The 27,533-nt window shown below is 52.2% G+C and overlaps 1 protein-coding gene across 1 annotated transcript; it reads right to left on the bottom strand.

Moving 5' to 3' along the window:
• Positions 1–533: 533 nt before the first annotated feature.
• ZAN (zonadhesin) lies at positions 534–25,823 on the bottom strand (the record flags this gene model as incomplete). Its single annotated transcript, XM_081090272.1, has 39 exons — positions 534–568; positions 644–687; positions 779–878; positions 1,705–1,845; positions 2,275–2,413; positions 2,501–2,700; positions 3,121–3,260; positions 3,524–3,697; positions 3,948–4,119; positions 4,292–4,421; positions 4,912–5,159; positions 5,481–5,622; positions 6,125–6,336; positions 7,707–8,017; positions 8,359–8,483; positions 8,684–8,848; positions 8,947–9,194; positions 9,614–9,755; positions 9,991–10,199; positions 11,001–11,177; positions 11,483–11,577; positions 11,930–12,041; positions 12,337–12,517; positions 12,759–13,006; positions 13,294–13,435; positions 14,594–14,796; positions 15,497–15,666; positions 15,775–15,879; positions 16,620–16,763; positions 17,758–17,903; positions 18,332–18,456; positions 18,559–18,675; positions 18,848–18,986; positions 20,988–21,172; positions 22,280–22,573; positions 23,609–23,696; positions 23,894–24,165; positions 24,330–24,476; positions 25,760–25,823. The coding sequence occupies 39 exons, from the start codon at positions 25,821–25,823 to the stop codon at positions 534–536; spliced, it is 6,231 nt and encodes a 2,076-aa protein (XP_080946398.1).
• Between the last annotated feature and the right edge of the window lie 1,710 nt (positions 25,824–27,533).

Below are 27,533 nucleotides of genomic sequence, written 5' to 3'. Positions count from 1 at the left end.
CCTCAGCAAGAGGCCCCAAGTCCCACTCTTGCCACAGTAACCCTTAGGTCCTTTTGGGAAATGGATGTGTGCATAAGGTGGGGGCCTCCTCAGAGGGTCATAGGCCTGTTCACCCTTTTAAAACAAAACACACTTCCCATTCTTAGCCTCTGCCCACAAGTCATCGCATCATTAGGGATGTCAGGCTCCTCACGCCCACTTCACTACCCCTGGTGGGAAGCTCAGGGGCCAGGTCCTCTGAGAACGAGGATTCCCAGGGGGAAAACAGGACGAATGCAGTCTTTCCTCCTGTATCCCAGAAGCCAGAGGGCTGACTGCCCATCCAGATGTGGCTTTGCTTCAGGAACAGACCTCACCTCCTCAGACATCCCCTCTCTGGGCGTTCTGTGGGGCACTGAGCCTGATGGCCCCCACACCTCTCCCTCCTAGCTCTCCCACCAACAACCCATCTCACAGACCCTTCTTCCACCATGATTGAAATCCACATCTCAAAACAAATTATTTTATCTCTTCCTTTTTCAGGACAACTCAAACTAAGTGACTTTGAAGGCAGGTTCTGGAACAAAATCTGGGGGGAAAGGGAGAAAGCCTGTGTTAGAGTCTGCCTCCGCTCCCGGTTCTGGGCGGTGGGGTTGGTTCTCACCTGTGTCTGCCAGCCTGTCTCTGTTCTGGCTCTGCATTTTCTCCCTAAGGGATGGTGGAGAACAGGGTCAGTGCCCACCCCCATGTTCACTCACCCCCCCAGCTGCCTGTCCTCATCCTCTCTCCCAGCACTCACCTCCTCCTCCTCTTGGAAACACATTCTCTGACCACCGCCAGCACTATGACCACCACGGGCACCAGCATTCCCAGCAGGATGGCCGCAAAGTTGGACACTTCTGGAATGGGTCAGGAAGGGGTGGAGGGGGAGACACTTGCTTTTGGTCTTTGGTTGTCATCCTGAAGTTCCTGCATCCCCCTGAATCCCTGGTTGTGACTGGTAACTCCTCCAGGGAGCTGTTGCCCCAGGGGCTCCAAGTCCTTAGTGCCACCCCCTCCCCCAGGAACTCTTTCCGTTTCTGGGCACATAACTCCCATGTGCCTTTTAGGGAGGGGGGTGTTCATCCAGATAGTCCCTGGAGTCCAGGGCAGCATCTCCACCAGCACTTCTCAAAGAAGAATCCTAGAATCACTTCCATCGGTCACCTGGGAGCTTGTTAAAATGCAGATTTCTGGGCCCACTCCAGACCTACTAAATCTGAGTCTCTGGGGGTGAGTCTCGAAATAAATGTGTTAAACAAGCCAACCCTCCCAGCCCTGCCCCCTTCCCAATCTTAAGTAAGACAAAGTTGAAGAATCACTGGCCCAGAGGCTCAAGGGAATTGTAGTTTTGGAGGGGGAAAACAACAAAAGGCCTTGGAGAGGCCTGCAGTGACACCAGAGGGGAAGTAACAGTGGGGGTGAGGCATATAGACCCCAGAAGAGAGCTGGGGTCCAGAGGGGTTCCCCAGTGACTCAGATTCTTTGAGAACCCCGTTTTGTTAATCTCTACGGATCATATTATAATACTATATTTTCTATAATATAGATTATATTAATACTGTATGACCTATCCGTTACATGTCTGTAATATCTATTAGATGCGAACATTATATACATGGAATAGTGGCAGTTGCTGGTGGGGCAGGGACCGTGAGGATCCAGGGCCAGGGATGAAACTCTTACCTGGCTTTTCGGGGAGTGGCACGTCCCGAAGCTCCGTGCAGAGGTCTCCTCCATAGCCAAGTCCACACGCGCAGGTGAAGTGGGCGCCCTGCTCCTGACAGTGCCCGTCATTCTGACAGGGGTTCCGCAGACACGGGCTTTCTACAAGGATAAGGGGGTTTTGGGGGGAGGTTCTGGGAGGACACCCACAGTCCAGGAGAGGGAAGAAAGCAGCAGCTTCCATTCCTGTCTCTGTGCTCACTAGCCCTGGCTCTAGGGAAATTGTTCACCTCGGAAGTCCTTGTTTTTTTAACCTGTAAAATGGGACGATCGTGCTTGCTACCAAGTGCTGAGTGAGGCCTAAAGGAGATCATGGAAAGCTGGTGCTAAGTGCTTGGCAGATGGCAGATGCTCAGGACACGTCAGGTCCTTGCCTTTTGCCCCTCTTGACAAAGGAAGGGGCTAAGCGAGAAGGAGCAGAACTAAATGGCACAAACTTGCTGGCACTGATGGGGGGAGTCCCCTCAGTCCTCAGGCCGGGGATGCCTGAGGTATGGAGGCAGCTGAGAGCCAAGGGTGGTCTAGGCTCACCTCGGAAGCAGCCACGGGTGCGGTTCCCCAGGGTGCAGATTTCCCCCTCGCTGCAGCTGAGGGGCTCACACAGCAGGCGCTCTGAGCTGACACAGGTGCAGCGCTGAGAGCAATCCTCAGTCACAAAGCTGTCACCCCGCTGGAGAGGGAAAAGGGCTGGGAGGAGACGGCCCTAGCTTCCTGCCTCCACACCTCCACCCCCCAGGGCCTCCCACACCCCCCTGACCTGGTGATAGATGCCATTGTTGGTGCAACCACAGAGGGCCAGGGGGAGGCTCTGGGCACCACTGTAGACGTAGCCTGGGAGGCTGGCACAGCCTTCCACACAGGGGCCCTCACAGTCCCTGGGAGCCGCCAGGTTGGCACAAGAGGCAGGGCAGGGCGTCATACAGCTCTGGTAGATGGTATTGGCTGGGCACGCCAAGGCTGAAGGGACAGAGTCACAATCAGAGAGTGGCCAGCTGGGGTCGGCCCGACAGGTGTGGGGAGTGTGGGACGGGAGGGGAAACGAGGTCTCCAAAAATTGAGCGTTGTTCCAACTCGGCCAAGAAGGTATAGGCAGGGAAGCCAGAGAGCGGGCCAGCTCTGAGTGTCTCCTTGTGACATTAAAGCACATGAAGGAAATGGAGGAGAAAAGGTGGGCATTGGTGAGAAGGAGCAAGATTGGTGACAGGTGGGGCTGAAGCTTCCCTGGCAGAAGCAAAGAGGGCTTAGGTTGGGAGGACGCTGGCATGGTGAGCGTTGAGTGATGGGGCACCCATTGGGGAAGCCCCAGGTAGGAGCAATGGTGGAGGCACAGAGCTGAACAGAAGTAGAAATGGCTGAGGGGTCAGGTCAGTGTCTCACCGCAGTGAGTGTGGTCCCGCCAGCTGACCAGGGTGGCACCTGCCTCCTGGCAGATGATGGCGTAGGCGCCGAGAACCTGGCAGCGCAGCTCCACCTGCTCTTCAGGGTCCCGGGTGGCACACAGATCAGACAGACAGTGCCTAGGGGAGCCGCGGGGACAGTGAAGGCTGTCAGAGGGGGAGGGGGCAATAATACCCAGCCCTGCAGAATAAGCCTGGAAGCCCCAATAGAAAGACATCAGGCTGTGTGTGTGTGTGTGTGTGTGTGTGTGTGTGTGTGTGTGTGTAGGGGGCGGGTCACAAGGTATGGCGGCCACAGAGAAGTGAGCCAAACAGGGACAGACAGAGATAGGCAGCAGGACCCAGAGAAAGACAATTCCCAGTGTCCTGGGCTCCTGACTCACTCCTGGAAGGGCTCGGGGGCCACAGTCTGGTGGCAGGCGGCAAAGGGGCCCTGGGGGTCCGCCAGCACCCTGCAGGCCTGGGAGCTGTTGATGAGCTCCAGCTGCTCCGGGCTGCATTCTGACACATGGAAGCCTGCCTTCTCGTCTCCCTCCTCCTCCTCCTCTTGGATGGACCTGGGGCAGAGACAGCCAAGGGCCAGGGGGGCTCACAGAAGCCCATGAATTTAGGAAGAACTGAGGGGAGGGCATGGGCACAGCTGCCCTCCACCCCCAGGATTAGGAGAATCAGGCAATGCGTCCGGGCACTCGCCTGCGGGTTTCCTCCGCTGCTGAGACGATGGGTGAGCGGGGTGTGGACAGATAGTGGGCTGTTGCTCATGCCCGGGAGCCTGGGCCTCCCTGCCCCGAGCCCCAACCCTCTCACCTTGAGAAGCGGGGGAGGCCGCCCTTGATCTTCACCTCCCAACTGTTGCCGAAATGGTTGAGGTTCTGGGTGAGGGCACCGTTGGGCAGCATAAATTCATTGTCCTGATTCTTGTCAAAGTTCCCGCACAGGCCACACACAAGCCCCTCGTACGTGCTGGGCAGGGAGATCACTGCAGAAGGAAGGGGCATCCAAGACTCCCCACCTCTTTGCTTTCCCACCCTCCTGGGGCCTCCATTGGAGCTCAGGGCCCCACTCCCAGGCAGGGCTCCTCTCTCACCATGCCAGGTCCCCCGCCTCCCCCGCTGCCATCCCAGAACCGTCCCTGTCCCAGCCTCAGGTACCTGCGTTGTTCTTCCCATCAAAGCTGACAGTGAACTCAAAATCAGTGATCAGATACAGCCGATGGCTCCGAATGGTAACCTGCAGTTGCTGGTTGGGGTTGAAGGGGGTGTCCATCTTCTGGTCGTTGACCTGGAGAGGGGAGACAGGAGCCAGGGGAGCCCTGACTCAACCTGCCCCTCTGCGGCTCTGGCTCTGCCTCTCCTGGCACAGCTCAGTGCCTCTCTGCGGCATCGTTCCATGGAATGAGACACGCCAGTAGGCTTCGCTGTCTGTGTGTCAAAGGCCTCCCAGAGTTCTGCTGCCTCTGCAGCCCCAGCCCCTTTCTTGCAAAAACATTAGCAGAGTGGATGGCCCTGGTAAGTTCCTCAGGCGGCTCCACCTTCTCCTTGCAGGCTTTCTCTTTCTCTCTCATCCCGTCTCTCTCCAGCCTTTTGCTTAATCACGTGCCCTCCACTGCCTCTCCCCATGACATGAGGATGACACTAACTCCGAGTTCTATAATCAGGCAGCCGCCGTCAGAAACTTCCCAGGGAACAGAGTCCAGGCGTCACCTGCTCCAGGTGGCCCCCCACGACCCCGGCGGCCTCCCCAGAACCTCCCGGCCTGGCCCGCCTCTCACCACAAGCTGCAGGTCAGCCTGGAGCTGGACTGTGTAGCCGTAGACTATCACAATGACTTCCTGCAGGAAGATCTGGCTGAGGGGCGTTTGCATTTTGTTGCGTCCCTCCACGACCAGGGGCACCACGTTCCTGGGGAGCGTGTCCACGGTCTTGACCAGCAGGTAGGTCATGCGGCCCGGGAAGCGGTAGCTAACACCGTCAAAGGTGCGGTAATGGGGGTCTCCAAAAACTGAGCACCGTTCCAACTCTGCCAAGAAGGGCCAACACTGAGGAGGCATCCTGCCCAGATATAACGGCCCCCAGAATCCTGCCCTGGTCTCTTGTCGCCCCCCCTCTTAGCCCTGAGCCCCCTTGATACTTAAGCTGAAACTTGCCCCTCTCTCAGTCCCATTAAAAACCCGAGAGCATCTCGTCCAGTTCCCTCCTTTTGCTCTTAAAGGAGTGAATCCCATGGAGGGTCATGCGTCGCAGGGAGCCACAGAGAACCCAGGCCCACCCCATGCCTGAGCTTGGCTTCCCCTCTGCAGGGCTTTGCAGCCGCTCTCCACCTCCCATATGCCTCCCTTACTGTGGGGGGCGCATGTGCTGCTGCCGTTGGAGTTGGACTGGCAGTGAGAGCCAGAGGAGCAGACGAAGGGCTGGCACTGAATGGTTCCTGCTCTGCAGGTACAGTTCTGGGTGCAGCCACTGGAGAGCCAGGTTGTCCCTGTCTGTGGAAGCCATAGGAAGAGCAAGGGAATGAGGCGGGAAGGTCAGTTCTCCTTCCTTCACCCCTTCAGCCCAAGCCCACAGTCTAAATAGCTTAATTGGCCCAGGAGAGAGGCAGTTTTGGAGCCATCCACACACTTATGTCGCTGTACCACCCCCTAGAGGCATTGTGCTTGGTGTCTTACATACGTTGTTCAGGAGTTAACTACTGGACCCATATTACAGATAAGGAAACTGAGGTAACACAGTCCCCTGAGTGGTACCATTAGGATTCAAACCAAGGCCATGCTCCTCCAATACACTGTGCTGTATCCCAAGTTTTGAATTCCTCAGATCCAAACTACACCCCCCCCAGCCCAGGCCTGGCTGGAGACCGCCCTGCCCTGTTGCCCCAGGTCGGGCCAGCCATGCAGACACGGCACCCAGGCTGAGAGAGGCTGAGGAAAGGAGAGAGTACCATCCTCAAGGTGTGTTGTCCCCACCCCAACCCCCTTCCCCACTCACGGGGAGGGAGCGGCCCTGGGCATCCCTGCAGCCGCACTGCGTTCTGGGCACACACTGTTGCTCACTGAGCACATAGCCAGACTGACAAATGCAGCCCTCCTCGCAGGTGGAGGGAGCGTGGGTGTCATCACACTGGCCTTCCAGGTCCCAGCAGGAACGTGAGCAGGAGGGAACGCAGGGCGTGTAGGTGCTGTGGGTGGGGCATTCCAGAGCTGGGGGGAAACAAGGGGAGAGGTTAAGACTTGGTGATCGTGGGCTATGTGCCAGGGCCCCAGGGAAGGAAGGAAAAAGAATGGCTCTCCCAGTTCAGCTTGGGAGACAAAAGATTGGAAACAACTGGAAAGTCCATTAATAGGAAACTAGTTAAATAAATGATGATAAATGGGTTATGATATAATAATGGCACATTACTCAGCCGCAAGACGAAGTGGGACGTGGCTACCTGACATGGAAGAGAATCTCTGATATAGCAGCATCGCCAAGTTAGATTGCCAAGTGAAAAAACGTGCAAAAAACTGGGTCTCAAAGGCTATTTGTGAGAAAATAAGGAAAGTAAATTTGTACATTTGTATGGGCAGAAAGACCTTGGGAAAAATACTGAGGTGCTGATAAGAGCAGGCTAGGCACTCCACCCCTGGGGTCAGGGTGGGAGGGAGACTTCACTAGGACTCTTAATACTTTTAAAGTTTTTGAACCATATGAATGCATCGCATACTAACAACACTTTAATCACTGTTTTAAATTTTAAAAGTTTCAGGAATTAGATAGTAGTGATGGTTGTAGAACCTCGTGAACATTCAAAAAGCCAGTGGACTGTACACTTTAAAAGGAGTAAGCCCGGCCAGCGTTGCTCAGTGGTTGAGCATGGACCTATGAACCGGGAGGTCACAGGTTCAATTCCCGGTCAGGGCACATGCCCGGGTTGCAGGCTCCATCCCCAATGTCCAGCGTGCAGAAGGCAGCCGATCAATGATTTTCTCTCATCATTGATGTTTCTAGCTCTCTCTCCCTCTCCCTTCCTCTCTAAAATCAATAAAAATAGATTTTAAGAAAAGGAGTATTATGGTACGTGACTAATCTCTTTTTTAAAATGTTAAGGAAAAGCGCTCCAGAAGGACGCCTAGAAGTCTGCCAGGAGCAGAGAAGAGCTTCCTAGGTGCAAGGAGCAGTGTGTATAAAGGCAGGGAGGGTGCGGGAAAGCAGGGCCGTGTGGGGACTGCGGTCACTGGGTGCAGGTGATGGCAGACGCTCAGGACAGGGGTGAGCGAGGAGAGGCTGGGGCAGTGTGCAGGACACCATACATCTCAGGCAGGAGCTTGGACTAATATTGCAGACAACAGCCATGCAGGGGAGTAACATGACCGCATATCCTTTGGAAAGACAGTGTTAGTGACGTAGATGAGAAACAGCGTGCTGTGCTGCGGGGAGGGGCCTGGGCTCAGATGTTATTGTCAACAGTGCTCCTCAGAGACAGTGAGGGCAGAAGTGGGTCGGAAGTAATTGGAAAGGGGGACAGCTGTAAGGCCTCCACAGATAGAAACAGGGTTTGGGAACTATTTGGGGAACCATCGGGGACACTCACGGCAGAAACTGCTGTTTCTCCAGATTGGGGGCTTGAGCCCCTGGGCCTGGCAGGCGGCCCCAAAGGCTTGCAGAGCGTCGCAGAGGGCATGGCTTAGGCTTCTTAACTCACAGAGGTTGTGCATACAGTCCAGCAGAAAGGGCGTGAGGGCCACCTGGGCGGCACACTTGGTCCAAGCCGGGGTCTGAAAGGCCACTTTGCAGTGCTTCATGGCTCTCATGAGGTGAGATGGCTTGCAGTTTGCAGTCAGAGTCTCCTGATATCCTGCTTTGGTCTTCATCTGCTCATCTATTTGGTCATCTTCTTGGCAACTGGGAAGGGGAAGGGGTCATCGTAGGGATAGCCACTGCCCCACCCCTGAAAAGTATCGGGTGCTCCCAAATGACCCTGAAGACACCTCTTGTTTTCACTGGGAAGCTGGTTTGAGCTCTGGCCACCTTCCATGCAGCCTCGGTTCCCGCTCATGTTTTGAAGCCAAGAAAAGAAAACTTGCATGTTTCTCCAAATAGGCTCCCAGATCCCAGAAGCCATTCCCAGTCAAATTACACACGTGAAGAAAGGGCTCCTTGCCCTCTACCCTAGGTGTGCCACATTATCTAGAATCCCAACTCCTGTTCCTATGGAAAGGCAGAACGATATTGGGGACAATTACTTTGGGTTGGCCTCCTTATCTCGCCAACTATGCACAAAATCAATGTCATTCTGGGCTAGTTCGTCATTGGGCATCATTATTTCATCCTCTTCCTCATCATTGAAGTTTCCGCATATGCCACAGACCTGGGTGGGCAGAGGGGAGTCTCAGCCTGCAGGGTCGGGGCAGGAAAGCACTTCTCATTTAGTACCCCTTTTTCCACTCTAAAGAGAAAGGAGCACTTGTCATCCCTCTCCTGTTCTGGGCAGGGCCATCTTGGGTTGAGGGCCCCACCCCTTGTGGGGGTGCTGACTTCCCTAGGGCAAGAGCCAGGTGTTTTCCTCACCTTTCCATAATATGCTCTAGGGATTTCGATCTCTAATAACCCATTGCCATCAAACTTGACTTCCAGCCCAATGTAAAGTCTGAGCACGGTGTAGGTGCCACTGGCAGAGATGCTGACACCCCGGACCCGGTTGTTCGAGGGAAGGGTGACCCGATTGCCATTGATCTGCAGAGGAGAGCAGGGCGTGCGAGTAGGAAGAAGGACCAGAGAGCCCTCTCCCCAGAGCTTGCTTCCTTTGTCCCTGCCTGTGTCGCCCAGCTCACCAGCACATGATGGTCCTTTTGTAGGGTGATCAGGGAATCAAAGATGCTAATATTGAGCTGGCGGAGGTAGAAAGCAGGGGATTGGCCTTCCCTCTCCTCATTTTCGCCACTGATCTTGAAGAAGGGCAGGTCCGTGGTGAAGTGACATGTTTTCACCAGGACATAAGCACAGGTGCTCCTGATGGCATGATAATGGCCATCAAAGCTCACGTAGTAGGACTTGTCTGCGATCCGGCACACTCCCATGCCTGCAGGGGAGAGGTGGCTGAGGAGTGCCCAGCCTCAATCAAGAGCAGGCATTCTCCTCACCTTCAAGGAAAGGATGTGAAGGCAAGGGGCCTCCAAAGGGAAGGAAGACAAAATAAAAGAATCAAGAAACAAGGGCTAGGCTGGTGTGAGGCTTGGGGGTAGGACAGGTATTATTCTGCCAGGAAGAGACTTCGAATGTCCCATCTAAGTCCACATCCGCTAGGGGAGAACCATGAGTGGCTTCAAGGAGTCCTTCCCAGCAGACAGTGCAGTGGTCATCTTCCCCCACCAGAAGCTCTGTACAGCAGGGCCACGAACTGGAGTGCTACCGACGGCAGCGAGGAGCGTGTAAGGGGAAATTGGGGAGAGCTTGTCTTGGTGGCTGGGGGCTCCTCTTGCATGCTCAGTGGCCTCATACCTGAACTCCGGCAGCGTATCAGCCCGTGCAGGGCCCAGCACAGCTGCCCAGGCGTGCAGGAGGTGTCGAGGCAGGAGATGTTGTGGGTGGAGCAGGAGCAGAGACTGGAGCAGGTTGTGTCCGTGTACCAGCTCTCCCCAACCTGTGGGATGTGGGCATGCAGCAGAAACTTGGAAGCCAGAGACAGACTGACCCCACGCGCCCCGAGAGCTCCGTGAGGCTGGCTTCACTCAGTGTCTACCTCCATCGCAACCCTCTCTCAGCCTTTTGGCTCTGGACTTACTCCTCAGCCCCGCGTACTGGCCTGCCTTACTCCTTCTGCCCCCAAACTCGCAGAGCTCGGAAGGGCAGGGCACGCCTTTTGTCTGGCCTCTCACCGGGTAGTAGGAGCCCCGGGAGTCGGTGCAGCCGCACTCGTTGAAGGGCACACAGGAGGCTCCACTCAGGACATGGCCTTTCTGGCACTCGCAGCCCTCGGCACAGGGCAGTGCTGCCGGGCAGTCTTTTGGGGTGTTCAGGGTGCGGCAGGTGGCTGGGCAAGGGTTGGCACAGGGGCTGTAGCTGCTGCCAGAAGGGCACTTCAGAGCTAAGAAGAAACCAGTGTTAGGAAGGGCTGATTGATCTCCACCTCCCTGCCCTTGGGACATCAGTAATTCCTGGGAATGTGTATTAGACCAGTGGGCAAACGAAATGGGGTCAATCCAGGTAATGGAATATGATTCAGCCTTAAAAAGAAGGGAATTCTGGCACATACTACAACAGGGATGGACCTTGAGTACATTATGCTAAGTGACACAAGCCAGTCACAAAAAGACAAATACCTGAGGTCCCTAGAGCGGTCAAATTCATAGAGACAGAGAAGAAAATGCTGGGTGCCCGGGGTTAGGGAGGGTGGGGTGGGGATGGGGCGTTAGTGCTTAATGGGGACAGAGTTTCAGTTTGGGAAGATGAAAAAGTTCCAGAGATGAATGGAGTTGATGGTTGCATAACAGTGTGAATGTACTTAATGTTATAGAACTGGACACTTAAAAATCTTTAAAATGGGAAATTTTACAGTATGTATATTTTACATGCAATTTAAAAAAAATGAGTTCCTGGGAAAGACAGGAAGAGAGGAAACAGAGCTGGCCTAAGTCAGAGGGAAAGATGCAGTAACCAAGTGAGGGTGGAACTTTTGGGTGAGGTGAGACTCGGGTGGAGGAGGCTCCCGGTGCAGTAGAGGATGAGGGCTGGGCTTGTGGAGACTGGAGAGTGGAGAGCAGAGGGGGTCCCCTGTGGGCGCTGAGGACCAGGCTGTGAAGGGAAGATCAGAGGAACAGAACGTAGGGAAAGGAGGAGAGGACAAGGCTGGGGTGGGGAGGACTCCTCCAGGCCGCAGGTCACTTACGGCAGAAGGTGCTGTTCCGCCAGTCAGGGGGCTGGCCGGCCTGTGCACACTGGGATGCATAGGCCTGCAGGGAGCGGCACAGGGTCAGGGCATCACCCTTGGTCCCACACTGGCCATGCACACAACTGGCAAAGCTGGATTCTGGGGGTACCGCCTTGTGGCACTGGGAGAAGGGGCCTGGAGGAGGAAACCATAGTGTGTGAGAGAAGAGCAGAAACCTGGGAAGGGACCAGAACCAGGCAGCTGCTTGGGGCAAATTCAACATCCATTTTCATCAAAACCTGTATTTACTGAGAACCTACTTCCTGAGACGTAAAAGCAGCTTATCCTTCAGGCTCCCAAGAAGGTACACACTACCTCTGCACACTTCCTCCTGACCTTCCGTCTATTTCATGTCTCTCTTCCTGCCTCCCTGACCAGTCCCCCTCCTCTTTCTCTGGCCTTGGGGGAAGTAAAAAGAGCCAGCAGGGGATGAGGCTTACCCAGAGGGTTGATTAAGACATTACAGTTTTTATTCCAGGTGTCTGCCACTTCATTCTCCTGGCATCTGGGAGGTTTGCCACCCGCAGAGAAGCAGCTAACCCCAAAAAAAGGAGGAAAGATAGGAATTTAAGGTTGGAGGAACCTTCCCCCAAAACTGAAAAGTAGAGAGAAAAACAGGGACATGAATAAGAACAGGAGAAGAGAACCAAGTTGTGCCCTCAAGTAGGAAGGTCAGAAGATACAGAAGGAAGGAAGCTTCCTTCTCAGTATAGACTGCCCAAGGTTCTCCAAAGAGACAGATCAGTGAGCACAGGAGGCAGGGGCACCAGAGGTCCCAACAACCTTCCACCAAATCCAGTGTCGGAGAGACTGGGGCACCGAGGACACCCGCAGGCTGCCTGCTGCGGCTCTTCCCCAGGTGCATCGCCCCTCTCTTCCCAGCTCACCCAGATTCAGAGTATTCATTTGACTTCCAGGCCACCCCCAGTTCGATGGAGTTGTCTGCAGGCTTTCCATCTGGTTTCAGATTGTCATCTGAGCTGTTGCCGTTGTAGTTTCCTGGAGGAGGGAGCAGTTAACAGAGGCCACAGACGAATCCTGGAAGCAGACCCAGCCCCAGGACCACCACTCTCCTTCCCCCATGAGGCTCCTTCGCTCTGCACTCCACAGACTCAGGTTAACTTTCTCTTCACCTTGAGCTTCCCTTAACACCCACCCTCACGCCTAATGCCCTCCACCCATGCAGCAGTGGACAAGCGCCTGGGACACCGAACTGAGTGTGTGGCTAAGCGATGAATAGGACAGGCTCCTTCCTGTTGTCCTGGCTTTGCCTGCAGGTGCCCAAGGAACTCACCGCACAGCCCGCAGAGCCGGCCAGCGTAGGTGGAGGGCACTGTCACTTTGACCAGGTGGTTCCCATCATAGCGAACTTGAAGCCCCAAATCCGTGTAGAGGAAAATAAAAGAGCCACTGTGCCTAATGCCTACCCGACCTTGTGCAGGCCATACAGGCAGGGTCACCCGGCGACCATTCAGCTATAAAGGCAGGGAGGACATGGCAAAGAAAGGCATTTGGAACAAGAGTAACAACAGGACCAAGACGGGAGCAGGAGGGGGGCAGAGGGTGTGTCTCAGGACCTGGGGCTGGATCTGCTGTGGGGAACTCCTAGGGGCCCTGGAAGCCAGATAGGCAGGTCTGCAGGCAAGGAGGGGCAGGATAGAGGTTCTGAGCAGACTGGTCGGTGTGGAGCCCCGGGAGGTAGGCAGAGGCACGTACCACAACCTTGTAGCCTTTGATCAGTGAGATTCTGAGTTTGAAGACCTGTATGTGGACGGCAGTCACGTGGGAGACCTCCGCATTCCCACCTTGGAATTCATTGGTGGTGCTCACGACAAAGTAGTTGTCGAAGGACCTCGGCCAGCAAAGCTGGGTGAGGGTGTAGCTGCAGGTGCCCATGAAGTGGTGCAGGGCTCCATCGAATGTCAGGTAGTGGGGATCTCCTGAGGCAGTGCAGGTGGCGGTCCCTGGGAAGGGCGAGATGGAGTTCAGAGGTGCACTAACCCTGGTGAGTCCGCATTGGGGTGGTCCCCATATCTCATTGGGTGGTCAGCTTGGCTTGGAGAGGTCAAGAACAGGGACTACCCCAACCTCGCTCTCTGGGTCCTTGAAGACACTGCTCGGTTCTGGGCAGCTGCCTTCCAGCCCCTGGATACGCTCCAGCTCTCTGGGGAGCCTGCTTTAGGGCAAGGTCATGCCCTTGCTTGAGGCTGCATAGGCAGCCCCTCTGCTCACCTTCAACCTGACTGCTCACCTGTGGCATGGCAGCCGTAAATGCCATCCTGCTGACTGCAGACCTCCTGAGCCTCGCACTTCCAGAGCATACAGCGGATTTTGCTGTTGCCCTCACAGATACAGAGCTGTCTGCAGTCTGGTTCAAACCAGTGCTGCCCTACCTGGAGAAAGACAGGAAGGAAGAAAAAGAGGTTATTCCCAGGTCTGACTATTCAGTGCTATTCAGTGCCCACTGCTATTCAGATCATTGGCCGGCTCATTGGCCTGCCCAAAGCTCCAGGATTAGTGGCAGAAGTCTGGCATTCACTCACCAATCCAATAATTCCATCATCTGCTTGTTCCTTCACTATTTCAACAGATATTTATGTCTGCAGGGTGCCAAGCATTAGGAATTTAGTAACCAACTGGATGGAAGATGCCCTTGCCATAAGGCAACTCATACCCCGTGGGGGCAGTAAACAAATAAACTGATAGACCATGTACTCCAACACCATATGCACCCAAAGAAGACAAGCAGGGCATCCAGTGAGAGTTTCCTGCCTTCAAAACAGACGGTAAGTGCTTGCTACAAGAGATTAGAGGGTGTTTTCTGACTTTGCCTTTCAAGAAGGCTTTAAGGAGGAGGCAGCATTTCAACAGGACCTCAAAGGAGGTGAAGAATTCCAACAGGCATAGGTGGCTGGAGGCAGAGCAGGGTGAAAGGAGCTGAAAAGAAGGTGAAATTGAGAGGAAGGCAAGACATAGAGAGAGAGCGTTCAGTGAGCCTGGAACGGGGGGCCCAGGGGAGGAGATCCAAGTGGACCTCAGGTGGTAGATGGCTTTGACAGACATCAGTGTTATTTCCAGAACTTGGGGTGAATGAAGGACAGGCAAAGAAGGAAAAAGAGAAGCGATATAGATGAGGATTTGACTCCAATGCTGCCTCTGAGAAAAATGTGGAGACAGTGGCTTAGGAGGGAGCCGAAGTCTTTCAGCAGAGAAAGAAGGCTTGGTAGGAGAGAAGAGTGTTTGGGAAACGTGCAGGGAAGACACAGATGCAAGAAAATGACTCAGGGACATGGAGGCAGGGAAGGTGGGAGGGGAGAATAGCAGGGGTCTCAGGTTCGGCCGGGTAGTGTAAGCAGTAACTGATTCCATCCCTGTCTGCTTAAAAAGTACTAGAGCTAAACGAGGGAAACGGGCAAGGAGAACTGAGCCAGAATTTCCCTGATCCCAGCCCTGCAGACCCTGCCACACCCCCTTCTCTCTTGCTGTCACTTCAGATGCCTGAGGAGGGCTTTCTGGCTTCATGGCTAAGAGGCCCAGCCCCAGAGACTCACCATGATGTAGCGGCCCATGGAGTCAAGGCACCCACATTGGGATCGGGGGATGCACTGGAGACCACTGAGGACGAAGCCAGGGTTGCACTCACAGCCCTCCACACATCGGTCCTGGCAGGACATGCCAGAGAACGTAGAGTGGCAGGTCTCAGGGCACCGCTTGGCACATATGGTGTACTTGCTGTTAGGTGGGCAGTCCAGAGCTGGTGGAAGGAAAAGCACACGTGAGAAGGGTATGAGGCCAGCCGAGGACACGAGAAAGAAGGTCCGTATCTAGTTCGTGATACAGAGTTCAGAAGGCCCACAGCTAGAGACTTCTGCCCATGTTGAGAAGAAGAGAGGAGCTGGGAGCGGCATGACTGAGGAGCTTAGTGTCTACCTTAAGCCTGGAAGAGAGCCCTGCAGGGGACGACCAAGAGTCAGGTCTGTGGGAGCAGACTGATCCAAGAACCTCAAGAGTGTGCTATGTAGACAAAGCCAACATAAATGGTCAGGGTGGAAGGAGAGCTGGGGGACCACCACGTGGCCTCGAACAAGGGCATGGCCTTGCCCTAAAGCATCTCTCCAGAGAGCTGGGTCATAATCAGCAGGTGTGCAGCAGCCATGGTGCAACCTCCCAGCCACAAGTCTGTATTTTGTGTGTGCATCAGGCATCTACCCATAGGCATTGCTCTGCACAGCTCAGGCAGCTGGGAAGGCTTTCTGAGTTTCTAAGTGACTGATTTTCTCAGTGGATGTTTATGATTCTGCAGATTTCCCCATCCACAGGTGGAAGTGAAGGGATTAAACCAGGTGCTCCCAAGCCTGTGCTAACAACACCCTTAGATGCTGGCCCTCTGCTTCCATGTGCCTGGAGGAAGCACTGCCCTTCCCCCCAACCCCCCGCTTCTCTGCACAACTCACAGCAGAACTGGGGTCCCCTCCAGGGCTTCACCATGTGGCCAGCATCCTGGCAGGCCTCAGTCAAGGCTGCCATATGGACACACAGCATCTGCTGCAGCCCCTGGTATTTGCACATGTCAAACATGCAGTTGTTGAAGAAGAAAGAGGCCATGAGGTGAGGCAGACATGTCCTGCAGAGAGAGGCCAGGTCAGAGGGACCAAGGGGCAGAGAGGGAAGACCTTCTTGTCTTGGAGGACCCCCAACCGCCCCCCCACACCCATCCTGCCCCCCTTCATACTCAAAAGCTCCATGGAAGACTATGATCCGTCCACAGAACTCTGGCCCCGATAGAGTGTTCTGCAAGGTTGAGTTGCAAGATGGGGGAGTTGCCTTGTTATGGCACCTAGAAGAGACCCCCCCACAAGTGCCCTAAGAGCCAAAGTTTTCCTCCATTCAGCCCCTACCCCAGCAGTCTCCCGGTTCTCAGCAACCCCTAGTAGAGAACACTTGAACACCAAGCTCTAAAGATGGGAAACCTGGGCTGGACAAGCAAGAGGGGGCCTATTCACAACTGTCTGAAGAACACTGGTGGTAGGGTGAGCATGTTGGTAATGAGTTCATGGACTTGGCTGGGACAAAAGTGGGGGCGTGCCGAAGAAGAGGAGAAAAGGGGTGCTGCCAGTCAGAGCTCTTGGTTCTTCAAGGGGGCAAAGGAGGCTGTCGAAAGCGATGGAGATGTTTTCACTCACTTCTTTTCCATATCCTCTTCTGCCTGCCAGCTGTAGCCCAGCTCCTCGTGTTGCTCTAGCATGTCATCCGGTATCTGATAGTTGTTGCTACGTGTGCTACTGTCGCTGTCATGGCGGCCACAGAAACGACAGAGCTTGCTAGAGTAGGTGCTGCGGGGGGCAGAGGGACATGGAAGCATTAATGGGAAGAAGAGGCCTTCATCATGTGAGGGATCATAGCAGAGTGGGATGAGTCGCGTGTTGATAATGAGTTCATGGACTTGGCTGGGACAGAAGTGGGGGTGTGCAGAAGAAGAAAGAGGGGGAGCAGGGTGATTCCAGTCAGGGTGTTTGGTTCTTAAAAGGGACAGAGAAGCAGGAGGGCGGTGACAGAGATGGAGACGCCCTCACTCACTCCTCCTCTATGTCCTCTATTGTCTGCCAGCTTATGCCCAGTTCCTCCTCATCTTGTGCTGGCCTGCCATCAGGCATCTTGTTGTCGTTGCTACTGTCGCCATCATAGTTGCCACAGAAACCACAGAGTTGGCCATAGTAGGTGCTGCGGGGGGGCAGGGTGAGGAGGAGGCGTTAATGGAAGGAAGGGGCCTTAGCTATCTGAGGGACCGCAGCAAAGTGGGGTGAGTGAGACGGGCAGGGAAGGAAGAGGTGCAGACTCAGATCAAGGGTTCCATGCCAAGTGCCAGACACCCAAGGACCTCACAGCCCTCACCCCCAAGCCATCTTTATAGTCTCCTTTCCTCCCATTCTTTTGCTCACATTTCATATTCCAGCCTAACAAATTCCTTTTTCTTTTTTTTTTTTCATTGATTCCAGAGAGAGGAAGGGAGAGGGGAGAGAGAGAAAAAAATCAAGCAGGGGAGGGTTGGGGGGGTGGGTAAGAGATCAACCGAAGGACTTGTATGCATGCATATGAGCATAACCAATGGACACAAGACACTGGGGGGTATGGGAGGCTAGGGGAGGGTCAAGGGGAGAAAAAAAAGAGACATATATAATTCTCTTTGTAATACTTAAAGAATAAAACAATAAAAAAAATCAATGTGAGAGAGAAGCATCAATTGGTTGTCTCCTGCATGCACACACCCCGAACCTGAATATGTGCCCTGACCGGGAATCGAACCCGCAGCCCTTCGGTACATGAGATGACGCTCTAACTGAGCCACACCAGCCAGGTCCATAATAAACCTTTTGCTGGTCCCAAGACATTCCAGTTTTGTCTTGCATTTGCTGATCACTATTCTATAAAGTCTTTCTTTCTCCTATGAGCCTTCCTTGAAGAATGAGATCGAGTGACCACTCTTCTGAAAGCTCCCACTGCCCGTTAGTGACTTCTTTGAGTACATCCCCAAAGCACTGTGAGTATATCCTGCGATTATCCACTGCCCGGAAACCGTTTCCTCCTGCCTCCTCATCCCAAGGGAGGCCTGCTCTTGAGCTAGACTGAGAATTACTGCCTGGAATGGAAAGTGAAGAGGACTGGAGGGTCCTGGGAGATGGAGGAGCGGAGCAAGGAGAAGTGGCAGCTGCCTCACCTGCGCACGCTTATAAACAGCTGCTGGTCACCATCCCATCTTATCCGCAAACCAAATGCAGTCTGCAGCTCCACAAATCGCCCACTTGAAACCAGAAAGATGTCTTTAGAAGGCATGGCTGGGAGGCTGACTTCCTGACCCTCAACCTGGAAAGAGGGGCCGAGAAAAGAGACAGAGAGACAGCTCCGCGGGTCAGGAAGACCCCCGGAACTCTCCCACATCCCCCCTCACAGCATCCTAAAGACATCTTCACGGGGAGTGCTCTGGAGCCTGTGCCTCAGAGGGTCACAGTGATGGCGAACCTATGAACTCATCTTTTTGGTTGATTTTTCTTTGTTAAATGGCATTTAAATATATAAAATAAATGTCAAAAATATAAGTCTGTGTTTTACTATGGTTGCAAATATCAAAAATTTTCTATATGTGACACGGAGTTAAGTTAGGGTTTTTCAAAATGCTGACACGCCGAGCTCAAAAGGTTCGCCCTCACTGGCCTAGAAGCTGCAGGAATGGGCCAGGACAAGGCTGCAGCACCCCCAGGGCCCCAGCAGAGCTGCACAAAAAGTGGACTCACCAGCGTGCGCCTGCCCCTGAGCAGGGTGACTGTGGTCTCAGGCAGCGTCACGTAGACTTTGCTCAGGCAAGACATGCCTTCCTGTGCTCCCTCCTCGTTCTTCCCCGCCACCCTGAAGAAGGGCTCTGGTTGGGGGGAGCAGGGAAAAGCACCCAGGAGCTCATTCAGCAAGCATTTCTGAGCGCCCCCGAGGGAGCCCCCACACCTGGCCCTGGGGGCAACCCTACCTAACGAGCTGCCACAGAATTGGGCCAAGATGTAGGTGCATTTGCCCATGAAGCTAAAGTGCCTCCCGTCAAAGGTGAGATAATGAGGATCCCCATAGACAAAGCAGGTGGCAGAGCCTGTGGAGGGAAGAAAGGGGACCATGGGAAACAGGGTCACCATGCCAGGTTTCACAGCCACCTCCCCCCCCCCCCCAAGTGGCTTCTCTTGTCAAGGGAGGGATTGGAACCCTGGTATCACAGCCACTCTGAAAGGCTGGCAGGTGGGGAAAGAATAAGGGGCGGGTCTCACCATAGTGACATCCATACTGGCCGTTCTTTTGCTGGCACACCTTGTTTTCCTCGCATTGAAAGGTCTGGCACTGTACCCGGCTGCCAGGCCAGCAGTGACATCGTTCTGTGCAGTTGTTGCTGAGCCACTCTGCCCCAGGCTGGGAGTAAGGGGTCAGGGGTTACAACACTCTATGTCATCCCATGCTATAACGCCCTTCTCCTCCACTGCACCCGCCCTAACCTTTTCCTCTTCCCACGCCCTACTAGGTATTCCTGCCCACCACGGCACATTTGCACTCGCTGTTCTCTCATCCTGGAGTGCTCTCCCTTATCCCTCTTTTAAATCATTCTTAGGCATCAGCAGGTTCGGTTCAAGGGACACTACTTTCTCAGGAAGACTCTCCAGACCTCCCTGACTAGCGGTCTGGCTCATAGCTCTGGGTACCTTTCCTTCCCAGGACTTACCACAATTGCACTTTTATATTTCCTTTTGGGATTGTTTGATTATAATCCCCCTGTGAGGCACCATGTCTATCTTCACTCACTACTTAAGCCCCAACACATAGCACAGTGCCTGGCAGAGAGCTCTCATTCAGTAAATACCTGTTGAATGAAGATCCAATGTGTCCCAAAGAATCGGACAGTACTAGGAGAGCAAGGACCATGCCCTATTCATTGTGACCCCAGTGCCAGGAGGGTTCAAAGTACTCAACAAACATTCGCTGAATGCATAAGTGACTATAGAATAAGTTAATGTATAAATTCCCTGGCAGGGAAGAGATGCTTGATACTGACAGCCATCACAGATCTTTCCACCCAGGCTGCAGCTGAGGCTCATCCTAACACTGACACAGGGACACCCAGGAGGCTGGTAAAAGGAGGTGGACTAGGGAGGAAGTAGCCCCTGAAGAGACAATTAGGAACTCTGACAACCCGAAAAGAAGAACACTAGGCTCTGAGAAGAGGCACTGGACACTAATAAATAGCTGAAATGCACTGTTAATTAATAGGCTGCAAATGATAGCTACACACTGTTAAGAACAATAATTATTATTAACATGTATTAAGTAATTGGTCTGTGTCAGGATCTCACTTCATCTCACAACCATCTTATAAAGTAGAAAATCTTATTGTGCACATTTTATGGACATGGAAACAGATTTGAGGAGGTAAAGAACCTTGCCCGAGGTCATCCGGCCAAGCGCTGGAGCCAGGAGTCAAGCTCAGATTGGCCTGACTCTAGGGGGGCTCTGTTCAACACAGTGGCCATTAGCCAGGTGGCCATTGAGCTCTTGAAATGTAGCTGGTCCAAATCCAGATATACTGTAAGTGTAAAATATACACTGGGTTTTGTAGACTATTTGTATGAAAAAGGAATGTAAACAATATTATTAATAACTATTGATCACATGTTGAAATCAGAATATTCGGGACTGAGGTGCTATTGGTATTGGTTTAACCTGTTTCCTTTTACGTTTTTGATGTGTTTATTAGGAAAGGTAAAATGGCGTGTGGCTTGAATGCTATCCCCTTTGGACAGTGCTGGCCCAGAACCTGTTCCCCTTGAGAGCCTCTGTTCCTGCCAAATGTTCCCCCAGGGTGGGCATCGACAAGGGGATATAAGAACACAACTTCTCTCTTTCGACCTATCCTATCAGGATTTGCAAGTTCCTTTGGAAGAGTCTGGAATACTGAACTCTGCCCTGAACATGGCAGAAGCTGTACTCAACATCCAGGGCTCTCTATATACTCAGGGACCCCAAACTTCCCTCATGATGGAAATGAGGGCCCTGTGTCACCTGGTGGTCTAGTGTCTAATGCATCAAGACTGCCAGCACGGAACAGAGAAGTACAGAGATATCCAGACCGTTAGGCGCACTTAGCACCGAACCACGGGATAATGGGATCATCTGCACAGCGTAGCGTCATGCCCAGTCAAAGTGGGCTCTTAACAAATATTTATTATATAAACAGAGATGCCAAGCAAAACCACAACCTGAATGAATGACTCCATCATTGTGTTACCAATGCTTGAGAGCTGACCCCTTTGGACTGTTCCATGGATCCAAATTCACCTCACCAGGGAAGCAGATGGAACCAGAACGCAGGTGTTCCACTCGCAATTCCCTTGGAGGACCTGGGCATCCCACTGGTCTTACCTTATAGTAGTTATTGTTGTAGAAGCAATTACAGGAAGAGGCATTGATGCAGTGGGAGTCACTAAGCAAAAAGCCAGGATTGCAGACACAGCCGGGCTTGCAGACGAGCTCACAGTTGGGCTTGGGGTTCTGGCAGGATGCTGGGCAGGCGCAGGGCTCGTGGTGGGCATTTGGGGGGCAGCTTGCTAAAGGGGAAACAGTTTCCATCAAGCAGACACTCTGCAGCTTCCCTAGGGGAGACTTCCTGTCTCTCATCTACTCTCCTTCTTCTCTAAGAAGTAAGTCTATATTATTCAGCAAAAAAAAAGAATGGAGTCCTGCAACAGGGACGAACCTTGAAAACATTATGCTCAGCCCAGCCAGCATGGCTCAGTGATTGAGCATCAACCTATGAACCCAGAAGTCATGGTTCAATTCCCTGCCAGGACATATGCTTGGGCTGCAGGCTTGATCCCAGTGTGGGGCGTCCGGGACACAGCCGATCAATAATTCTCTCTCATCATTGATGTTTCTATTTCTCTCTCCCTCTCACTTCCTCTTTGAAGTCAATAAAAATATGTTTTAAAAAAACACACAAATATTATTCTCAGTGAAAGAAACCAGTCATATATTATATGGTTCCATTTGTATGTAATGTCTAGAATGAGTAAATCCATAGAGATAGAAAGTAGATTAGTGGTTGCCAGGGGTTGGGGGGTGAGGGGGAGTAGGGAGTGACTGCTAATGGGTATGGGGTTTCTTTTGAGGGTTATGAAAATATTCTGGAATTAGAAAGTGATAATGTTTGCACAATCTTGTGAATATACTAAAACACTGAATTGTATACTTTGTTTTTTTAATATATCTTTTTTATTAATTTCAGAGAGGAATATAGAGAAATAGGAACATCAACAATGAGAGTGAATCATTGATTGGCTGCCTCCTGCACTACCCCCACTGGGAATTGAGCCCGCAACCAGACACGAGTCCTTGACCAGAATCAAACGTGGAACCCCTCAGTTCTCAGGCCAACGCTCTATCCACTGAACCAAACCAGCCAGGACTGAATTGTATACTTTAAGAGAATGAATAGTAATAATAAGAATAAAGCCCTGCTTGATTCCCAAATGCCCCCCCCCCCGTGCCCCGCTGTCCCTCGCTCTCAGTGTCAGTCCTCATTATCTTTTCTGAAGCCCCTGTGTCTGATTCCTCCTCCTCTAAGACTGTAGTTTTCTGCTTGAAGCCCCCCTTTCCCGAATGCTCTCTCCTAGCCATTGTCTCTTGCTTTTAGTCTTGATCCAGTGATCACCTACCTGGAGTAGGCCTAGGGGTTGTAGTGGTGGCCGGGGTCACGGTAGATATGGAGGTACTTGTAAGATTAAGAGACAGAAAGAGTGTAGGCCTAGTGGGTGTAAGTGTGGTAGGAGTTGTGGGCCTTTCAGTGGGGACTGTGGGCTTTTCAGTGGAGAGGGTGGATTTTTCAGTGGGGAGTGTGGTTTTTTCAGTGGGGAGTGTGGGTTTTTCAGTGGGGAGGGTGGGTTTTTCAGTGGGGAGGGTGGGTTTTTCAGTGGGGAGGGTGGGTTTTTCAGTGGGGAGTGTAGGTTTTTCTGTGGAGAGAGGAACTGGATATTTGGAAGGAAGCATTGTTGGCACAGATCCTGCAGAGAGAAAAAAAAAATTCCTGGAGTTTAGTCAAAATCATACCACTACCTTCTTCACTCACATCTAATTGGAGTGGATGGGATCAAAAGGGTAGCATTCATATTCCTCCTTCTACTCCCAACCTAACCTTCACTCACTTAATAAACACTCAGCAACCACGGCTCCTAATATATGTCAGATGTTGTGCCAGATACAGAAAACACAAAATGAATAGGATATTGGTCCTCCCTCCAGGATCAGTGTTCCTTAGGTGAGGTGTTCTGGACCCCACCACAGGTGAATGAAAGGAGGGAGGATTAGCTTTTTCTAAAAGGCGGCAGCTCCAAAAAGTACACCTCCATCTGAAGTCAGAATTGTGGGTCCCAATCTGGGTCCTGTGAGCCATGGAAGGCTTTCAAGCAGCTACCGTTCCGCTCCCCAGCGGCTGTTCCTGGCACAGATTACTTAAACTGCCCAATCCTCTGTCTCCTCATCTGTAAACTGGGAACAACAGTGCCCGCATGTTGTAGCCTAGATTATGCGTGGGGAGCATCTAGCACAGTGCCTGTGCTCAGTAACTGGTAGTTCCTTGCATCCAGCTTCTGGAATTTTCCTTCCTTTGAGTTTGCTCCCCTCAAATTTCTAACATCAGCTTAGAGAGCTAATTCTGGATGGATCCGGGGTAGCCTCCAGGGTGACCAAACATTCCAGTTTGGCCAGGACTGATGTGCTCCCTGAGATGTAAGACTGTCAATGCTAAGATAGGGACAGCCCGGGGCAAACTGGAATGGTTGGTCACCCAGGACAGCTATCACCACAGCTCTGTGCTAAAGAGAACCTCTCTTTAGGTGTGGTTGCTTCAGGAATCAAAGGTACAGGGGATGAAGGTAGAGAGAAGCAAGTAGACTCAACTTTGCGAGAAACCGGGTCATGGTTCCTAAGCTAGTCCTGCCACCCTAGCCGGACGGTGAGGTGGGAAGAAAGGAGAGAAAGGGACTCACCCCTAGTGCAGGAGCCACGGCGGACAGAGACAGAATCCAGAGAGATGTCCAGGAAAGCAAGGCTGCCCCTCACTCCTTCAAACATCAGCTGTGGGAGGGAGCAGGGGTGACCCACCCTGTGAGCCCCTTTGCCTCAGGCTCCCAGTTTCCTGATGGCCCAGCCTTCTCCACACCTCCTCATTGTCCCTGTCCCTTCTGCCCCCGCCCCCCCCCCCCCGCCCGCCCCTCCACCACACCTGATACCAAGATTCCCAATGGGTCCCCAGACTCTGCCCTTGGCCTCACCTGGGTGGGCAGGACATGCCCCTTGGGCACAGTGACAGTGGTGGGCATCCAGGAGGGGCTCTGAGTGTTAATGTGTTTCCAAAGCAGGTTGGGGTGCCTGTTCTTTGTACCCGTGAGCAACAGCAGTTTGAGCTGGGCGCCCCACGACAGCCCGAACATGTAGTAGGCGAAGTGCACACACAGGGGGCCTTGCTCCCATATGGGGGAGCTGAGCAGGCGGGCCGCCCAGCCCCGGTGGGAGGTGCCGAAGTCCAGATGCAGGTAGCAGCCCTCTGAGGAGGCAGACACCGGGACCGTGAGACCCTGCCACCCCCCTGGGCTGCTCCAACCCCTTCCCAGAGCCCAGACGCCCACTCCCAGCTCCTCCCCTGGTCCCTCCACCCAGATCTGCCCGTGCCACCTCCCAGCTGCCTCCCTAAGCCTTAGGCCTTCTCACGTCCATTGGGGTAACCCCCGGCGGGCCCAGTGCTGCCCATGATGGAGGGCCCACTGGCTCGAATCCAGTTCCCATAATTTGTGGATATTTGAGTCCAGTCACAGAAGGGTTTGGAGTTGTCCTCAAAATCGCACTGGGTGATGACGGCTAGGAAGAAAAGACCATTGTGAGGCCACGCGTGGGGAGAGGACTAGCTGCAGAGCCGAGCTAGCGGGTAGGTGTTAGCAAGACTGCTAAGCGTAGAGAAGGCAGCCACCAAGATTAGGGTCCAGAGCAGAGATTTGGGAAAGAGAAGCTGAGAAATAAGTCACCGCTTAGGAAAAATTCAGGGCAGGGGTGGGTTGGGGTGGGGTGGGCAGGGAAAATGTCTAGGTCTGGAGTCACAAACTGAGGTGCAGGGGGCTGGATTCGGGGAACCAGACAGGCTTTGTCTGGGCAGCACACACTTTGTTGTTGTTCATTTGAATGTGACTCTTGTAGGCAGGGCTTGTACTCCTCACTGTTCCCTCCACCCTCTGGCATGTAAGGGCTGCCCTTCACACATTTACGTAATTGCCTGGCCTGGAGGGCACATGGGTGGCCACCCTGGAAGGGAGAGGAAGTCTGAGCAGTCCTGGTTTTCAACTCACAGTTGTCCCTAGGACTGTGGGCAACTGGATTCTGGTCTAGAGGCTTCTCAGTCCTTGAGGTTGATTTGGAAAAAAGAAAAAAGAAAAAGAAAAAATGTGATACTTGTCAATATCAAAGAATTATAAGCCTCAATAACTGTGAGTTCACCTTAAGTTCTCATCTCTCTCCAAAAAGGTATCTTCCCTGAGAGGTCCTCACATCCCTGCCAGTACCCTCTATTCCTCTGTGCGCTGGGGGTCAGGCATGGTTGAATCTTGGGTGAGGAGGAACCAGTTTATACCTGGGGAATCTCCTTTGGGTTGAGATCTTCTTGTCCTATCGCCCAGATTTCCCCACAATGAAGGGACTATATTGGGTCCTGTTTTGTTAGGTGTGTGGTGGGGGTGATATTGCCCCAGCGACATGCATCTGAACGTAGGACTCACCAAGGGCCCGCCCCTCCTCCCCTTCCAAATTCTACAGAGAAGTCCCTGCCCCTCCTCAGGTGGTGTGGGCCACATAAAATAGTCCTTGGTTTTAGTTGTTCAAGTTCCACTTGTTCAAATCCCCCCAAATGAGCGCTAGGACGCTGAGCCATGCATTCCGTGTTTCCTATTTGAAGTCTCTCCTATGTGCGGGCCTGCTCTAGGTTTTGTCCATTTTCTGACGATTTGACGTGTCTCTTCTCCTCTGGGACAATTTTAAGTGTACCGACATTCACATCAAGGGGGTGCCATTCTCAGACCTGTCGCCCCAGCCTTATACCTCCTCCCTCTTTCCTCATGTTTCAGCTCCGTCCTGCTCCCACTGAGCTCTCGCACCTCTCAGTTCCCGGCTCTCAGGCTGTGGGCCCCCTTGTTTCCGTTCATCCTCTTTCAATCCCATGGGGTTCCCATTTTCCTCCCAGGGTTGTGCCCTTCATCACTAGTCTGCTTGCCCCTCTGACTTTGACCCTCACTATTCCTCAGAGCCAATCCCAAGCACCCCCTGAACCCAGCTTACCAGACAGAGGTGGGAATGTGGTCCTGGCTATAGGCAGCCCCCATCATTAGCACCAGAATCCAGACTGTTGAAGCCATGTGGGACTCGGAGTCAACTCTCAGGGGATAAGGGGAGGGAAGAGTAAGGGGCCCAGGCTACTTTAAATATTCCCGATCCTCCTTGCTGGGCATCCTTCCAAGGATGCCATGAAAAGTGAACAATCAGAGAACTGGAAATAAAAACTATGATGGCTGAGATTTAAAATCCAAAGAGAAGAGTTATAAATTGAAATTGAGAAAATAAAATGAGAGTGAAAGAAAAGGAAAGGAAGAGAGAAAGAAGAGAGACTTGGAAGGTCAGTCTCGAATGTCTAGCATCCACCAAAATAGTTCAAAAAAAAGATAAAAAGAAATTACTTCAGAAAAACTACATAAGACTTCCCAGAACAGAAACATGAGTCTCTTGGTTTAAAAGAGTCTGGTATGATGAATGCAAAGAGACCCATGAAAGGCTTGTCATAAAATTTCAGAATATTGGGGTGAAGGGAAAATCCTGAACACTTTCAGACAGAAAAAAGCAGGTCACACACCAAGTATCAGGAATCAGCATGGCAACCATAGATTCTAAGAGTCAGCGGAACATTGTCTGCAGAATTCCAACAGAAAATAACTTAAAACCTGAAATTCTATAGCTGGCAACAATGGCAAAGACAATAAGAAGGTCAAGTAAAGTGAAGGCTGAAATCTTTATTGGCAAATAATTGAAAAGGACAAGTCATAGAAGAAATATAAGCAGCCTGTAAGTATTGGAAAGTATTCTCTACTTCAATAGTAATAAAGAAAATGCTGAGCAAATTAAGTTGCCATATTGACAATAATTTAAAAGATTGAAAGGATCTTAGTGAGAATGTCAAAGACATGAAAGAGGACCAGTCAGAAATTAGACATACACTAACTGAAATAAAGAATAATTTACATGGATTCAACAGTAGAGTAGAGGATTCTGAGAATCAAATCAATTATTTGGAATATGAGGAAGCAAAAAAAAATCAGAAGAGCAAAAAGAAAAAAGAATCCAAAAATATGAAGATAGTGTAAGGAGTCTCTGGGACAATTTTAAGTGTACCAACATTCGCATTATGGGGGTGCCAGAAGGAAAAGAGAAAGAGCAAGATATTGAAAACCTGTTTGAAGAAATAATGACAGAAAACTTCCCCTTGAAAAAAATAGATTTACACGAGGAACTCAAAGAGGCCCACACCAAGGACACATCATAATTAAAATGCCAAGGTTAAAGACAAAGAGAGAATCGTAAAAGCAGCAAGAGAAAAGTAGTTAGTTACCTACAAGGGAGCACCCATACAGACACTTTGCAGGCCAAAAGAGAATGGCAAGAAATACTCAAAGTGATGAAAAGCAAGGACCTACAACCAAGATTACTCTACCCAGCAAAGCTCTCATTTAGAATTGAGGGTCAGATAAAGAGTTTCACAGACAAAAAAAAAAAAAGCAAAAGGAGTTCATCACCACCAAACTAGCATTACATGGAATGTTGAAGGGTATTCTTTATGAAGAGGAGGAGGAGGAGGAGGAGGAGGAGGAGGAGGAGGAGGAA

Source organism: Myotis nattereri, assembly GCF_964212035.1.
Source record: "Myotis nattereri genome assembly, chromosome: 4".
Classification (NCBI taxonomy): Eukaryota; Metazoa; Chordata; class Mammalia; order Chiroptera; family Vespertilionidae; genus Myotis; species Myotis nattereri.
The sequence above is the reverse complement of the archived record's forward strand: the minus strand, read 5'-3'. Positions and strand labels throughout refer to the sequence as shown.